General features: G+C 39.9%; 1 protein-coding gene across 1 annotated transcript in view; it reads right to left on the reverse strand.

Annotated features, from left to right (window-relative positions):
- Positions 1-203: 203 nt before the first annotated feature.
- LOC148034831 (DNA-directed RNA polymerases II, IV and V subunit 11-like) overlaps positions 204-18,951 on the reverse strand; it is a 66,817-nt gene continuing 48,069 nt past the window's right edge. Inside the window, exons 5-6 of the mRNA XM_087680580.1 lie at positions 1,729-1,782; positions 204-1,629 (exon numbers count right to left, since the gene is read on the reverse strand). Of these exons, the coding sequence (XP_087536706.1) occupies positions 1,750-1,782 (33 nt within the window). The 3' untranslated portion in view covers positions 204-1,629; positions 1,729-1,749. The remainder of the gene's footprint in view (positions 1,630-1,728; positions 1,783-18,951) is intronic.

Raw genomic sequence — 18,951 nt, forward strand, 5'->3', positions numbered from 1 at the left:
AAGATGTTAGATCATAGGAACACTTCCACGTGTTGTACCCCGTGTTGGCCCCATTAAGCTCGCAGACCTGATCAGTACTAGATCAATGCAAAAACAGCCACTTCATACTAACCACATGAACATGCTTTCAGCAATTATTATGAAGCACCACATTGTTATCAGAGAAGAGTACGACATTAACATATGTAAAAGATGTCAAATTAAAATGTCACATTGTCCATGTTACAAAGATGTTAACATTGAAGTGTGACCAAACAAAGGAGTATGGTATTGTCAAGATAATGAAAATGTGTTAGCAGATAAGTCCATTCATGTGCGAGTCTGTTGATTTTGTGGTCTGGGCACATTCTTTACCATTTATGATTTGTACTGATTTGTGGGTGCCTGATTTAGTGGCCCCTGTTTATGGCCAACTGTGCATATTTTGGCTGGCCGACTACTATTTTTGGCCACCAATTTGCCGGCCAACCTGATCGGATATTTTGCCTATAGATAGGCTGGGCTCCCTCCCCCTCAGACACATGAGTGCTTACTCTGTTATCTGCAGGTCCTGCTGGAGAGAGGGAGCTGGTGCCAGTGCCCACACAGCCGACGACTTACTGTTTCCGTACTGTCTCGTCTTGATATATGGATTCCATTTCCCGAGCATCTCTTTTCTTCTGAGTTCTCTTTGCAATGTTCTTTCTTCGTAGTGTTTCTCTTATCTCCTCTCTCATGTTGTGCAGTCTATTACAAGAGATTCACATGCTTCCATGGTTGCGTCTACTTCTGACAAAATGGAGTTATCTTTGAATGCTTGCTCAAGGAACCACAGGAACATTCCCTGACAATCAACTAGTGGCAACCAGCAGCCAGCTGAGCATGGCCAAACCTATGGGTAAGAAAGACCGACAATATTCCCAGAGGATGACATGAGAGTTACTGCTGGAATAGATGAGCATTTACCATGTCATCTATAACCATGGGATCAGAAAACAACTAACACACCAGACAATGCAAACACAGCATGTAATAAAAAACTGTCACACCCAATATTTGGCCAGTCAAAATTGGCAAAACCTGTAATGGTTGAAGTCTGCTGTGTTAACATAAGATGCCACTGATTTTCCGAAACATTGCAGACCAAAATTCATTGCTTATTCATAAGCTGATTTTCAGAAGCTTGTAAAGGAAAAGTTCAATATGCATACTCAGCTTGATGATCCAACTCCCTAACTTGCTACACAAACTGGTCGCTTAGGTCAGAACAGAATATCGAAAGATTACCCCAAACAGTGGCTTAAGAGCATTTCTTCTGCACCAATTTGCTCATATCTTTTGGTGCTTTAGTGTCCTGCTTCTTCTAGGAAAGCACCAAAGAGTAGAGCTTATCACCTCTTACTACAGTGCTAAAAGCCAGTCCAAAAAGTTAGGATGTACATTCTAATAAGACCCACATCTTTGCCATAGCTTAAACTCGTTAACAGACTGTCTTTTTCAGCAACAATGAAAGCTGTTTCCATTCTCTGACAAAAGAACCAGCAGCAAGTTTGTCATCCAAAGGGTGCCTCATGAAAAATGATGCACACTGCCATAGGCTGCTTAACTACCAGCTTGAGAGCTAATTAAGGTGATTAACCAACTGTGAACCTGCATTTATCAAAACATTTTCAGATTATTATCAAGCATACACATAAAGAATTAGATATGATATTGAATTCATTAGATTCAGTAGAGGGATGCCATTACCTTCCTGTTCAGGAGTTGAACCTAGTAATAATCTTGCTTTTGATTCATCTCAGCCTGAAATAAAACCAAGAAATGAACAACGACTATAAAGACTTTTATAGATCAGCTATCAGAATATTTTGTATGGCAAAGAAAAAGTATCATGTTAATCATGGTTGTACACATCTAAATTCAATCTAAGACTCGTAACAGCAAACGAGTATCAAGATGTAAGCTGCACCATAAGAAATAGTTGTTGCAGGAACAGGCTCCCCAAACAACATCTCCTTGTGGATCAGCAAGATTCATGTCTTGTCAAGTAACTTGAGATGCTTGGTCTACTAACTCGTTGCATGTTGTTGTGACAGTTTCACATGTGATAGCTAGGCTCAATAACAACACTTGCCACTTTTGCCTATGTGAAGATTTTTTCCTACCTGTTTTAAGACATCCTGACCAAACATATGGACCAGCATTGGTGTATGGGTGTCCAATCAGTAACCCTCTCACCAGGGCCTTGGAAACAACGGTCAGTATTCAGCTAATCAAAACAATTAGCATATGAACCAGAACATTCAACAACTCGGACAAGATAGACAAGGCCATCAGACAAAGATCACCCATGCTGATATGTATCAATACCTGCTTTCCTTTGGAGAGCTATGGACTGGCAACTTCCAAATTTGCAGGTGTACTGGATCAGACAAAACAATTGAAGAGCTAAGGACTAGCAGCTTCAATAGTCCATGGAGAAGCCAAGTCTCAAGCCATGAAAGTACATAGTTGACTTACTCAGTCACTGGGAAACCTTTCAAGTGGGTTTACTGTCATGAGCCAGAGATATAGTTGGTAAATGGCTTCCTTTCAGCCTGTCACGTAAAGTTCTATTGGCAGAAGGCTGACCAGCCTTAATCAGACAGCACCAGCTCAATGTCAGGAACCCCAAAGGACCTGCATGTGTGTGATGTGGCAGTGTGAAAGGGCAAACACTGGCAGACAGCAGCATCAAACAGCATTAGCAATCACTCCACCAGCATGGCCAACCTGCCATGTAGTGGCAGTTGCTGGTCACAGTATACTTTCACTCCTTACTGATCAGAATTGCACCCTAGCCACAATACTCTCCTACACCTTCCATCAGCAGCCCCCTGCCTTGTGCAATGTAACTCATCCATCTCCCTTGAACATACAGGTATGCACACACATAGTGTGTGTTAGCATTGTCTCATGTAACACTCCTATTTTCTTGTCTTGCTCTTTAGAGAGCATGCACTTTTGCATCCATCATCAGTTGTGACTTCATATTCTACACAATGAATGTAGGCAAAAAGAATCTACCCTTCTTGCCATTGATGAAAAGTCTGCGCCTTATAAGGTCTTTGACCTGTAGATGTTGGTATATATCTATAAACTTCCTCTTTCTCTAAAATGGTCATGGTGTCATTAAAAGATGTTACAACTAAGTGTGAAAAGTGTATCCCTCATCTTCCTCAAAGTGCTTACAGCAATTTGTGAGACCAAAAGTTAAACTAGATAACTGTAGAGTCCAAAAAAATGGTGTTGGAAAACAAGGGTGTTGATCAAGAGTGACTATTTTTTAAACCAATATTCCCAAAGAAAAATTTCTGACAATTGATATTATATCACTGTTAGAAACATGTCCCTTGATGGTGATCTCGTTTGGATTCCATAGACCAAAAGACTAATCTTCTGCACTAATAAGTGTTATGAACAAAATAGTGATGAACTTGTCTCATCAAACCCTTTCAATCTCCTTTTTGTCAACTTGGGTTAGCCATGCCTAGATTAAACATAAATTTGTCATGGTCAAGTACCATAAATTTGTCATGGTCAAGTACATCAAATCTACATAAGATGACACAGTAAACATCTGGGTTATCCCATTTATTTTCCCTTGTGTGTAAATACACCTTTCGCGTGTGTATGTGTCTTAAAGATGTAAACACCTTTAAAACACTTCACATTAAATAAGGGTTAAAGGGTCAGGTACACAGCTTAGCCTATATATATTTTCTCTCTCTCTCTCTCATGGAGTTCCAACCGTCATAAGACATTGGTCATCTTCTTGAGCTCCATACCCAACAGTGGCATCAAAGCAGAATGTGGGTTTGACTTCAGTCCATACTACCAGTTGACCTGCCAACCTAACCTGACATGGTACCCGACACCTGCAATAGTCTGCCACGTACGTCTCTATCTCCAACAGACACCTGGTTTGTTGCAACAACTGGCTCATCTCAGCCACGTTACCAAGGCCTTCACACCTGTCTCAACATCATTCACCTTCCAAGATAAGGTTCACTAAACCTTATTAATGAAAGTTTAATTTTATTCTTAGAGGCTATTTACATTATATTTGGGGGTTTTTTGGTTTCAATCAAAATTTCTTAATATTCCATCGATGCAATTTGGGGCTTTTCCAATTTAAGCCAAGAATCAGAATTTCAATGGGAAAATCTGGTCTTCATTAGTGCTAACTCGAGGATGCTTTGCAAAAGTGTCATTGCATAGGCCAATATACTTACACATTGGGGGATGGAGAAAGAAGTTGGGCTTAGTCTTTACTGAAATTTCATTTTGTATATTTCTTTATGGCTGGTTACAAGTTAAAACATAGCAGCCAACTGCCTATCTGACATCATCACCTATTGCCACTTTTATTGTTTAATCTTTTTGTCATTCGACATGTTTTTAGTTCCTGTCTTTGGACTCCTGACTTTTCATAAATCATAACAGTGGACACATACTCTTTCATCACGAAAGTACAAAAACTAGGGCCTTCTTATATAGGGTTCACGTTTCCCTCAAACCTTTGAACCTTATTTAATGCAAGGTGTATAATGTGTTCACACCTTTCACACGCACAAACTTACACACAAAAATAACTAATAGCATGTGCGTGGCTCAAAGCCTAATCAAAAGCCAACATGGCCCAAAGGCACAATGCATGTGATGAAGGGTCCAACCTCAAGTATAGTTCTCAGGCTCAACACAAAGGCCATGGAAACTAGTTGCAAATCCCCTCTGAAACATGTAACCCTCCGAACAATCTTAAGGAGATACAAATCTTTTCAAATTAAAATCTGAGTAGAGTATCACACAATTATTTAACATGTGACAGAAAGGTCTTAGGGCATGCATGTGCATGGCCAATGTCTAATTCCAATCACATTTTGTAATAGACACATATTTACATTTTTATTCACCATTGTCTACAAAACATGATTAAATGAAGAGAGTCAAGGCTTTGTTGGAGGTAGCAAGAGGCTCATTTGCATCATTGTCATTACCAAGGCAGAAATGGATTGGCATCCCATACCGCCAATCCACACCATCCTAGTGTACGGATGTGTCGGCATATATATATATATATATATATATATATATATATATATATATATATATATATATATATATATATATATATATATATATATATATATATATATATATAGAGAGAGAGAGAGAGAGAGAGAGAGCTCTTGCATATATACCAATGGAAAGTAGATTGATGCAATAGTTTGATCATGAAAGTACAAAAACTAGGGCCTTCTTATATAGGCTTCAGGTTTCCCCCAAACCTTTGAACCTTATTTAATGCAAGGATTTGTATAATGTATTTCACTCACACAGACTTACACACAAAAATAACTAATATCATGTGCTTGGCTCAAAGCCTGATTAAAAGCCAACATGGCCCAGAGGCGCAATGCATGTGACCAAGATCCCCTCTAAAACATGTAACCCCCGGAACAATCTTAAGGAGAGAGAAATCTTTTCAAATTAAAATCCGAGTAGAGTATCCCACACAATTATTTAACATGTAACAGAAGATTCTCATAATCAAGATCTTGACAAGCTCTATTCGCTTGTCTGCAATCACCTCTCTAATGAAGTGATTGATAATGGACATCAATGTGCTTGGACTTCACATGAAAGATCAGATTACATGCCAGCTCAATGACACTCGTATAGTCTGAATGCAATGTAGGAATCATAATCACACCAAGGTCCACAACCAAACAGCCTAACCATAGGGCCTTGTTACAAGCCTCAGTGGCCAAAGATGGACTTCCTACTATTTGCATATCCTACATAATCAAAGTCTATGTAGCCCACGACTCTAGTATCATGGTTGAAACATCCCCCTAGGATCCAACCTACACACAAGACACAACACAAGCCAAACTCACCATAAAAGAAACTAGACATCAAACTCACCTCCAAGCCATAGAGCCAAACGGGCTCACCCCAGCCTAGGGGGTAGCAGCACTCCAGGCCATGACCACATCCCAAGGATTGGCATCCCATACCACCAGCCCACACCATCCCAGTATATGAATGCCTCGGCCAACGAGCCAAGAGTCCAAGAGTGGTAATCACACAATGAATGTGCACAATAGAGCCTTGAGCCCTATTTATAGGACTTAGCTGCTCTAACCCCAAAGTGCCCTTAATGCATGCGTACTAAGTCAACCCATGGCCACTGTGACTAGTACTACTAGCGCCCATACAGATGTCCAAGGACATAACACTTCCCCCCTTACGAATGATTGTTGTCCTCAACAATATTCTCAGGAACAAAGTGAGGAAAACGACTCCTCAATGAACATACTGACTTCCAAATAGCCTCCACCTCTAGGCGGTTTTTCCACTTGACCAAATGCTCAAGATAAACGGTTCAATGGGATCGTTTAGTCCTAAGGTCAAGAACCAATTTGGGTTTAAGTGGAATGTAACGAGTAGTATTCTCAAGCTACGGGACTTCCTCAATCAGAATTACCTACTCACCTTGTCTTAGTTGTTCTTTCAAACGACTCACGTGGAACACATAATAAACTCCGTTTTCTGATGGTAAATCTAACTCATAGAATATGCTACTTATCTTCTTGGTAATTTGGGAAAAACTGCAATATCTCGAATATAATTTATAGCACTTGTCGGTAGTCATTGAATCGGAATCCGTTGGAACTTTAAGATAAGCCACATCCCCTCTTGAGCTCGTTAGGAATATGATGTTGGTTACATAAAACATGGCACAATTCCAGACTGTTTTAATGCTTTCCTTCGCAATCGTCTACATTCTGCATATCATATAGAAAGTCAACCAAGGACTACATTTTCACCTCCTTGAGCTTTGTGGCAATCGATGATTTTGGCTCATAACGATACATACGCATAAACAAGCTATAACCAATTGCCAAATGCTTAGCACTACTATAAGTAAACTCAATCTAATAAAAGATAACACTTCCAATTAGACTACCAACGAGAGATATGTGCATATAACATATTCTCCATGGTTTGATTTGTCCTTTTGATATGTCCAATGGTTTCAAGATGTTCTGAGGACCCTAAGTGGTATGGATGACAATCAATAATTCCTTCTCCTAAGTGGCATAACGTGTTTGGGCATCAGCGAGCTTATAACTCTCAAAGGTAATAGGTCAAGTATCCTAATAAAGAACAGTACCTAAAGCATAAGCGCTCGCATCTGTATGAACCTCCAAAGATTTATTTCAATCAATAATCCGCAACATCAGTACAATGGTATAACAAGCCGTTTCAATGTTTCAAAATATCGATTGAGCTAACTAGTCCAAATAATAGGTGAACTAACATACTTCTTCTTGCTTCGAATACTCTTAAACAAACGTGTTAAGGGTTCAGCAATATGAGTAGTTCTTAATGAATATCCAAAAAAACACCGTAAAACCTAAAAAAGATTTTACTTGCTTGACGGTCGTAAAATAGGCCAAGCAAGCACTACTCATATCTTTTTCGAATCATTTCGAATGTCATCCATTGAGATGACATGACCAAGATATAACAACTCCGTGCGAAAAAATTCACACTTATAGTTTAGCAAATAATTGTTTTCATCTTAAGAGATATAAGCCAATACGCAAGTGTTTGGTATGCTCTTCCAATGACTTACTATAAATAATAAAAACAATAAGAAAAATGGCTATCCACTTTCCTAAATACAGACAAAATAAATCATTTATCATCTGTTGGAAAGTTGTGGAAGCATTGGTCAATCCGAAAGATAGGACCACAAGCTGATAGTATACATTGTTGGGGAGCTTAGCTAAGAGAGATGGAAGTTCGAGGAGGAGTGAGCGTGAGAGTGTGACGGCTTAAGAGAGTGTGAGCAGAGTGAAAGTACGAGATGATTAGAGTATACCAACAATGTGTTGATACACAAAGAATAAAATGTATTTATACTTGGGGCACGTAAAGGGTGCGTTCACATGTACAATGTGCATGTACTATATACACGGAGGTTATTGGACCTTTGTATCCCAACAACCTCCCACTTAAAGGTCCGATATAAACCTCTAGCTAACCAACTCCCACTAGTCGAATACAATGCTTGTGCTAAGCTTTGCTTAGACTTTTAGCGAGAACATCTCCAGGGTTATCTTGTGTTTTAATCTTGGTCAATGTGATTTGACCATCTTCCAGAATCTGTCTGATGAAGTGATATCGCACATCTATATGCTTTATGCGTGAATGATACATGGCATTCTTAGCCAGATACACAGCACTTTGGCTATCACATCCCAAAACTGCAGTATCGGTAGGCATACCGAGATCATTTGCAAGTCTACTCAACCATATAGCTTCCTTAGAAGCTTCAGTAGTTGATATGTATTCACCTTCAATGGTACTCAGTGCAACAATATTCTACAACCTGGAACACCAAGAAATAGCCCCACCAACAACTGTAAAGACAAACCCGTTGGTGGACCTACGAGTGTCCAAATCACCTGCCATGTCTGCATCACAATAACCATGCAAACTAAGTGCACCCTGCCCATAGAAAATACTTTTTCTTTGTGTACCCTTAAGGTATCGAAGAATACACTTGATAGCCTCCCAATGTGCTTTGCCAGGATATGACATAAACCTGCTAACAACTCCCACTACATGAGCAAAGTCTGGACGAGCAGCAACCATAGCATACATAAGAGAGCCACAAGCCGATGCATAAGGAACTCCCTTCATAGCATTTGCTTCCACGTCATCTTTCGGGTTGTTGGCTTTACTAAGCTTGAGATAAGGAGGTAAGGGTACCCCAAAAGGCTTAGCTTCAGCCATGTTAAATCTGTCCAGTACCTTTCCAATGTACTTTTCTTGAGATAAAAACAGCAATTTCTGCATTCTATCTCTAAGAATCCTCATGCCCAAAATATGCTCTGCATTTCCCAAATCTTTCATGGAGAAAGCTGATTTTAGCTGATTTTTTAGAGCATCCAAGCTAGTCTTTCTTTTCCCAACTAACAACATATCATCCACATACAAAACAAGTATGATGGGGCTGCCATCTGCATCCTTTTTCATGTACAAGCAATGATCTGCATGGCTGCGTGTAAACTCATGAGATAGCATAAAAGTGTTAAAACTTTTTGTACCACTACCATGGTGCTTGTTTCAGTCCATACAAGCTGTGTTTTAGCTTACATACCATTTGCTCTTTTCCAAGAACTACAAAGCCCTCAAGCTATTTCATGTAGATTTCCTCATCAATGTCACCATGCAAGAAATCTGTTTTTACATCCATTTGATACAACTCTAAATCCAAAACAGCAGTAAGAGCAAAAAGCACACGTAGAGTGGTCATCTTCACAACAGGTGAGAAGACCTCTGGAAGTCAATCCCTTTCTTTTGTGCATAACCTTTGGCAACTAGCCTTGCCTTGTACTTGGGTTTCCCATCAACTGTCTTGACTTTGTACACCCATTTCTTTGGAAGTGGCTTCCTTCCCTTTGGCAATGACACAAGATTCCAAGTATCATTTGCATATAGAGATTTAATCTCTTCCTGTATAACTAGCTCCCACTTACTGCTGAACTCACATGACTTGGCCTCTTTGTATGTAAGAGGCTCGCTCTCATCTGTAAGCATCACATAATGCAAAGAGGGGTCAAACCTATGTGGTTGCCTTCTTATGCGTGTAGACCTGCCTACCCGATGATCACCATTTTCAAGAATTGGGTCTACATCTGGAGGTATATTATTTTCAGCATTTATTGGCTGCTGTAAACCATTTTTAGCATGCTGTACAGCACCTTCATTTTCATTTCCAGCACCTGCATTTTCATAATCAGCAAGCCTATCTTGCTGTCCATGACCTCCTTATGTTTCTATTTGCTATCCATCATCATCTGGCTCAAAAATAACCGGCTGATCATCAGTTTCAGCCTGTGGTACAGCACCTTGAGGCTCATTTTCTGAAATTTCACCTTTTTCATATCTTTATTAGAGGCTAAAGAGCCTTTTACCAATTTTGCCTCGTTAAACACAACATTACGGCTGCGAATAATTTTCTTGGACTAAGGTAACCACACTCTGTAGCCAAATTCACCCTCATCACCATAGCCCATGAAAATGCCTTTGGTGGATTTTGGGTCAAGTTTGTTCCTCAGCTCATCCCTAACATGCACAAAAGCATCACAGCCAAATATGTGTAAATGGTCATATGAGGCCGATTTGCCAGACCAAACCTCCTCAGGGATGCCATTATTTAAGGATCTCTTTGGAGAGCGGTTGCAAATGTGAACCGCAGTTTTGAGTGCCTCTCCCCAAAACGCATGAGGGAGATTGACAGTCGACAGCATGCACCGGACTCTTTCACATAAAGTCCTGTTCTATCTTTCAACCACCCCATTTGAAGAAGGGTTTGTAAGGGGCTGTAAGCTCCCTCTTAATACCATGTAAGTCACAAAATGACTTGAATTCAGTCAATGTGAACTCACCCCCTGTTATATTTATAAGGTAAATTACGGGAAACAGGCACGAAGCATGACCGTCCGGGGCCTTGGGCGCCCGAACGGGGTTTAGGGGAGCCTAGAATTAAAGAGAGTCCAGGAATAGTAGGACTCACCAACAAGTGACGGCTGGCAATCGGATTACGATGAGAGTTGCTAGCAATAACTAGCCAAGGCTGGGAGGAAAAAAAGGATCTCATGCCCTTTGAGTGTCGGACTGTATTCCTCTAGAATTTTGCTTCATCTTTTCAGTCGCTTAACATTGGTATTAGAGCCGCCATCGCATCTTGATGGAGTCGTCGGGTCCTGATCTTGCTAGTTATTCACGAAGTCTTTTCCAGGCATTTTCGAAGGTCAAGTGATTAAGCGCAAGGGCCAGACGATTTGACGGACACGTCATCCCGTCGGTCGTTTAAAGTCACCGCAGGAAGTTGTGAGCCGTGGTCGTGTGACGTCACGAAAAGTGTGACACGTAGCAGGGAGACGAAAAGCGTGAGACGAAGCGTGAGGCGACTGCTGTAAGCGTAACGAAAAGCGTGAGATGGTACTTCAAGTCCTACACGTCACACGGCTGTTTTCGAAGACCAGTACAGCAGATTCGTCTCCACCCGACTGAAGCCAGGAGTTAAATCGTTACCAGCTGACTGAAGTCAGAGTCAGACCCGTTTTATACATAGAAGATATACCGGTGGTTCACGTGATTGTTCCGTTTCTGCCAAAGAACTTCATTTCCAGCGTGACTGGTTTACTGGTTTAGTCCGGGAAGACAAAAATTGTTTCTTACTCTTCGGGCTTATTAATAAACCAGCAACAGTTGCCCTGTCATTATAACCAGGGAAGTATTTTACTTTGTATGCAAATTTCTTATCTTTGCTTTCCAATTCCAGTGTATTAATGGCAGAAAAAGGGAAAGAAGGAGTAATGAAAGGTTCTAGTTCTCGGGACCACCCTATGGTAGATTCCCATGAAACGGAGATGCAAGAAGAACAGTGGGAATAATTCTTTGCCACACGAGAACAATTTGATGATCTAACTGCTCGTGTGCAGGCACAGGGGGTTCAAATGGAATTTTTAACTCAAACAGTTACTAAAATAAAATCTCAATTAACTTTATTGTTGGAAAGGGATAAAAATAAGATAGAAACCTCGGATATCCCATCTTCATCGAAAGATTTAGATGTGACTATGCGAGATCCTAAAGAATCCCACCACAAGTTGAGGGATAATCCAATTCTAAAAGATATGAAACCCCCTCAGTTTCACGGGGAGGAAAAAGATAGAAATAAAGACACTATCTTTAATTTTCTCCAAAAATGGGAAGATTTACATAAACTTAAAAATACTCCACCACATCTCCAAGCATTGGAGGCCAGTTTAACTTTGGGGCCAAAAGCGTATAAATGGTGGCGAACTTTAAAGGGGCAAATAAAATACCTGAAACTTAGGCTCAATTTGAATCCGTCTTTTTAAAAGAATTCCTTCCTGAAAATGAAATGGAAAGAAATTGGGAAGATTGGGATTATGTCAGACAAAAGGGAAGACCCCTACTGACATATTTGGAGGAATATCGTGAGATAATCCTCAAATTGGAAGGAATAGATGAATTTCAAAAGACAAGAGGATTCATTAGGGGACTAGATAAGGCCTGTAAAAAGGAAGTAAAAAGGAGTTCACCTAAGATGCTGGAAGAGGCAATTAAATTTGCATTAATCAATGAAGATAGTATGCGTCCAGGTACACTCACTAGTCTCACTGATACGGAGCCCAAGTCTAAGGAATTGGAAACCTCAAAATTTGTGGGCAAATTTAAAAGGAAAATGCCATTTTTTAAGGGCAAAAAACAACCTTTTGAAAAGAAACAATATGTGAGGCCAAAGTTAAGTCCAGATGACTTTGATAAAGCCAAAAAAGAAAAGTTGTGTTTCAATTGCCTATCCCCTAACCATGCTGCTTGGAATTGCCCTCAAAAGAAAAAGGGGGAAGACAAAGGAAAGCATAAGGACAAGGGCAAGGGAAAAGAAAAACAAATCCATGTAGTGCAGACCTTAGAATTAAAGGGGCATGAAAGGTATAAATCTTTAGAGGTCTTGCACATGGATGTACAACACAAGTGTTGTATGTCAACTTCTATGTGGCAGCATACTTTTGGGCCACATGATTTAGTTAGAATGCATGGATTGATAGCTGGAAAGAGGGTTAGAGTCATGATTGATGACTCTGCTACCCACAATTTCATAAATTATGCACTTGTCAAAAAATTGCAACTTCCCCAACAAAAGAGTGGGCATCAATATGTTGTTCGTATGATGCAAGGTCAAGATAATAAAATATGGGATACAATGGTATCCAATTTGGAAATTGAGATTCAAGGATATAAAGATAAACTTGATTTCCAAATTATGAACATGGAAAGAGCTGATATTGCTCTAGGGAGGGAGTGGCTAAGGGGATTGGAACCATCCTTAAAATGTAGTTATCATCATAACACACTGGAATTTGAAAGGGATGGTAAGACTTTTGTCATTCAAGGTGAACATGAAGTATCTGATAATCCTTTGTTGTGTTCCACTGAGGTTCAGAAGCTGATAAAGAAGGAAGCTTGTGAGGTATATATGTTATGGTCTCTTCCTGTACAAAACACTTTTACTTTCTGTAATATAAAGCAACAATTTTCTTATGTTTGTGAGTTGAATGTAAATAATGAATTAAGTAGTTTGTTAGATGACTTTAAAGATGTGTTTTCTTCTGATTTACCAAGCGGCCTTCCACCAGATAGGGGTGATATAAATCACCCAATTGACACAAATAAGGATACTCACCCTATTTCTAAACCACCTTATAAGTTAAGTGAAACGCAGCACCAAGAAGTTGAAGACAAATTAAGGATTACCTTGATAAAGGGTTTATTCAACCCAGTAATTCACCTTGGGCTTCGCCAATTTCATTAGTAAAGAAAAAAGATGATTCTATGCGACTTTGTGTTGATTATAGAGCACTTAATAAAATAACGGTGAAGAATAAATTTCCTATACCCAGAATGGAAGATCTTTTTGATCAATTACAAGGGGCAAAATTCTTCACAAAGATAGATTTAAGATCAGGCTATCACCAAGTAAGAATTAAGGCACAAGATGTTCCTAAGACAACATTTCGTACTAGATACAGGCATTATGATTTTTTGGTGATGCCTTTTGGCCTCACTAATGCACCAGCTACCTTTATGAAGCTGATGAATAGTGTGTTACGGCCCTATCTAGGACATTTTGTAGTAGTCTTCTTGGATGATATCTTGATCTTTAGTAAATCAAGAGAATAACATTTGGAACACTTACAATTGGTATTCCAACTGTTGAGAACACATTCCCTTTATGTGAAGAAAACTAAGTGTGAATTCTTTGCACAAGAGGTCAAATATTTGGGGCATATTATCTTGAAAGAGGGAATCAAGATGGATCCAAAAAAAGTAAGGGCAATTATTGAATGGCCATCTCCAAGGAACCTGGAAGAGCTGCAGATCTTCCTAGGTTTATCTGGATTTTATCGTAGATTCATTCGAGATTATGCCAAAATAGTTGTTCCAATGACAGACCAACTTAAAGGGAAAGGGAAGAGCTTCAATTGGGGAACAGACCAAAATGAAAGTTTTCAAAAACTTAAGGTAGCTATTGCTACAGCTCCAGTACAATTTATTGTGGATCCCAATAAACCATTTGTGGTTGAAGCCGATGCCAGTGATAAGGCGATAGGCACAGTCTTATTACACGAAGGTCGACCAGTTGCTTTTGAAAGCAAGAAATTAGACCGTGCAAAACAGAATTATTCTGTTTATGAGAGGGAGCTGTATGCAATAGTACATGCAATGAAGAAATGGAGGCACTATCTGTATGGTGCCAAACTTTTGATTTTATCGGATCATGAAAGCATTAAGTGGCTTAATGATCAACCGGATTTACACGGGTGTAAAGCCAGATGGGCCGAACTCCTCCAAGAGTTCGACTATGAGATAAGATATAGAAAAGGAAAGTATAATATAGTAGTTGATGCACTCAGCAGAATGCCCATCATAAATGAATTGAGTTTTACTCAGTTCACTTCCGACTTGCTTGAATCTTTAAAAGGGAAATGCCAGGTTGATCCGGCATATTCCAACATATGGGAAGCAGTAAAAAATGGGGACCCAAATGAAAGTGCTTCTACTGAGGAAGGAATATCTGAGGATGTTCAATAAGGAAATCGAGCATTAGGGGTTGCTCAAACCGGATTCAAGTGGAAGAATTTTACCATTGATAATGGTTATTTACTCTACAAGGGTAGAGTATGTGTCCCAAAAGATACAGAAATTAGGTGCCAGATACTCTTTGAGTGTCACGATACTCCTAGCGCGGGACATCCAGGAGTTAATAAGACTTATAGTCTTATTAAAAGGCAGTTCTATTGGCCTGGAATGAATAAGGACGTCCTTGACTATGTGGTCAAATGTAATAAATGCCAGGTTAATAAAGCTGAAAGATTGAAAATGGGAGGACTTCTCCGTCCACTAGAGATTCCTTCGGGAAAATGGGAGAGTATCTCCATGGATTTTATTGTTGCATTACCCAGAACACAGAGGGGGAACGACTCTGTGTGGGTGATTGTGGATAGGTTAACCAAAATGGCTAGGTTCATTCCAACTTCAACTTATATTAAAACACCAGAATTGGCTAGATTGTTCGTAGAGAACATATACCAATTGTATGACCTTCCGGCAAATATAGTTTCTGATCAGGATAGAAAATTTGATAGTCAATTTTGGCGTGCGGTATTTAGGAAGTTGAATACTAAACTTAGCATGAGTACGGCGGATCACCCACAAACTGATAGGCAAACTGAAAGGGTTAACCAAATCCTTGAAGATATGCTTAGGGCATATGTAAGTAAAAGGCAAACTAATTGGGAAGAGTATCTACCGATAGCAGAGTTTGCATATAATAGTGCCAAGCACTCTTCCACTGGATATAGTCCATTTATGTTAATGTATGGGTTTCATCCCAAAGCTCCTTATGCAGTAGGACTGCATAAGGAAAAGATTCAAGCAGCCAAGAATTTTTTGGAGGATATGAATAGTATGTTAAAATTTGCTCAAGAAAATATTAAAAAAAGCTCAAAATCAAGCTAGAGCATATACAAATCCTCACCGAAGAGACACCTCCTTTGAAGAAGGAGAATTGGTCTATCTTAAGGTGCCTGAACAAACCAAAACCATGAAAACGGGACAATGTCCAAAGCTTTCACCCAGGTATTGTGGTCCTTTCACAATACTTGAAAAGGTGGGAGAACTGGCTTACAAGCTCCAACTACCTGCTGGTAGTAAAATACATCCAGTTTTTCATGTAAGTAAGTTAAGGAAGAAGCTGGGTGATTTGGATAATCTAATCTTAAATGATAACATTGAGGAGCTATCATATGACCTATCTAATCCACATGAACCAAAAAGAATATTAAATGTTCGTGACAAACGAACAAGGAATACTATTTATCAAGAATGTTTGGTTAAGTGGAAAGATTGTTCAGAAGAAAGCTCAACATGGGAGCGACTAAGTACCTTAAAGAAAAGGTTTCCCAATTTACAATTAGACCTTCCAAGTATCGTTTTTGAGGACGAAACCGATTCTTAAGGGGAAGGAAATGTTATATTTATAAGGTAAATTACAGGAAACAGGCACGAGGCATGACCGTCCGGGGCCTTGGGCGCCCGAACGGGGTTTAGTGGAGCCTAGAATTAAAGAGAGTCCAGGAATAGTAGGACTCACCAACAAGTGACGGCTGGCAATCGGATTACGATGAGAGTTGCTAGCAATAACTAGGCAAGGCTAGGAGGAAGAAAAGGATCTCGTGCCCTTTGAGTGTCGGACTATATTCCTCTAGAATTTTGCTTCATCTTTTCAGTCGCTTAACACCCCCATTATCAGTTCTCAAGCATTTCAGCTTTCTACCTGTCTGAGTGGTCACAAATGCATGAAAAGTTTTAAAAACAGCAAACACTTCACTTTTCTTTTTCAACAAGTACACCCAAATATTCTTGGAACAATCATCAATAAAGGAGACAAAATATGCAGCACCACCCAATGATTTCACGGGCATACTACATACATCAGAATGCACTAAGTCCAAGACATTGGACTTACGAGAGACACCAAAGTAAAAGAAATTTTTTATTTGCTTTCCAAACTGACACTCATTACAAAAATCAAGTTTAGAGCCTTTTCCATCAACCCTCTTCAAAGAGGTAAGGACATCAAGTCCTTTTTGGCTCATATGGCCTAATCTCTTATGCCATAACTCCAAGTGGCTGCAAATTTCAGCAACTACAAGAAACTTGCCATTCAAGGCTTTACAGTGCAAACAATACAATGTGTCCTTCTTGGTTCCTTTTGCAATCAGCATGGAACCCTTTTTTACTTTCCACAAACCACCACCAAACAGTGTGGTGTAGCCATGCAAGTCAAGCTGACCAACAAATAGTAAACTCTTTTTAAGGCGCATATCTGACATGTTTCAACACAAGCTCTTGACCATTGTCTAAAGACCAGTGTACGGTGCCAATCCCATCAATGCTGCAAGCATGGTTATTTCCAACCTTTCCATAACTGCCTACATTGAACATAGCAAAACACTCCAAGCAAGGAGTTACATGGAAAGAGGCACCAGAGTCTACAATCCAAGTCTGAGTGACACCATCATCAACTGACAAGAGTGCATCAATCACATCAACCTTGGTAATCTGCATATCCTACATGTGACATACAAGGGCATCATAATCAACTACACATAATACATCAGCCTCTGTATCTGAAAGCTCTTCTATGACCATACTAGAGGCCACATTGGCCTTCTCTTTGCCTTTGGTTGTCTTCGATGCATCTGTCTTTTCTTTCTTCTTCTTTTTATCCCCTGCATTCTTCTTTCTCTCTTGTTCATTCTGATAATACCTGCAATCAGGTTCCTTGTGGCCCTTCCAACCACAGTGATAACAAGTAATGTCACTCTTATCCTTTCCTTTGCTCTTGCTCCTATTTCTCTGCCCTGCATTTGTATTTTTCTCTTCAGCCCTGCCTCTTACATTATAAGCTGAGTTACTGCCTTCTCCACTAGACATACGTCTAATTTATTCATTCAAGATAGAACCCCTCACCCCATCATATGAGAGATTGGGATTATTGCTGAGTGAAACCACCAAGGTTTCCCACAAGTCCGGCAATGTCATGATCAAAAAGATTGCCCTCAACTTATCATCAAAGTTCAAGTTTGCATCTTTGAGCTGATTTAGAATCCCTCTAAATGCACTCAAGTACTCAACTGCAGGCTTTGACTCATCCAGTCGCATATTCACCAACTTGCGCATTAAATGCGATTAAGAGGTGTGGTGATCTCATAAGTAGTTTTCAGCTTCTCCCATATTGCATAACCTGTGTCTAAACCCTTAATGTCTGTCAGAATGTCATCAGTGACACCCATCTTTATGTAAGCCACAGCCTTTTTGTTTACTCTGGCCCAATCTGCATCAGACATTAGTGCGGGTTTATCTTCCTGCAAAGCATCCTCACAATCCTTTGGGAAAAAAATGCCCTACATACGGTCTTTCCAAAGGTCAAAGCCATGACCATCAAACCGTTTGATCTCTATCAAACTCTTTACGTCTGAACTGGAAGAAGTTGCAGCCATTTTATCACAAACACAAGAGTAAATGCACTAATCTGCAAAAGCACAAGTTGAACCAGCAAAATGCATTGATGTTCTTTCTCAACCATAAATAAATCTCTATTGTTTGTACATGAACCAACCACCACACAGGCAAAAATGCAAAAATTTATCAAATTCTGCGTAAATTCCCAAAATTTCATGTCCAATTTTGCATGAATGTCAGCCAATCTGACCCAGCTAAGCAAAATTTTGCCAATACATGAAAAGCCCCAAATTTCTAGGATCCAATGTCAATAAATTTCGCTCAAAAGAGCAAAATTCTGACTAATTTGGCAAAACCCCCAAGTTAATTGAGGTCACCACTCACAATGTCTGCAATTTCTAACTCGAAAATCACTGACAGGCATAAACGATGTCAAACCTGGGAAAAGCCCCAAATTTTTGGCTCGATTTTGCACAGAATTGCCAATTGTGCTTCCAATGCATGAATCCCTGGTAATAATAAGGAGTAACTTTGAAATTGAAGGATTTTTTTTTTAAATTTCTGAAATAAATGACGAGGAAGGGTCCATTGACCTTGCCCCGTCGCATGACTGTTGTCACGCCTACCGGCGCTTGGAGTCCCGTCGTCACGCATACCTGGTGTCTGCCCGCTCTGTCGCTTGCTTCATGCCCGTCGCCAGCCCACACGTGCAGAACTTGTCAATTTGCCCACACCTGGTCGTCGCTTGCTCAGTCCTTGTTGGTCACGACTACTAGACCTACCGCA

The sequence above is a fragment of the Lygodium microphyllum genome, chromosome 6 (assembly GCF_053477565.2).
Source record: "Lygodium microphyllum isolate KBCC chromosome 6, Lygodium_microphyllum_v1.1.10, whole genome shotgun sequence".
NCBI lineage: Eukaryota > Viridiplantae > Streptophyta > Polypodiopsida > Schizaeales > Lygodiaceae > Lygodium > Lygodium microphyllum.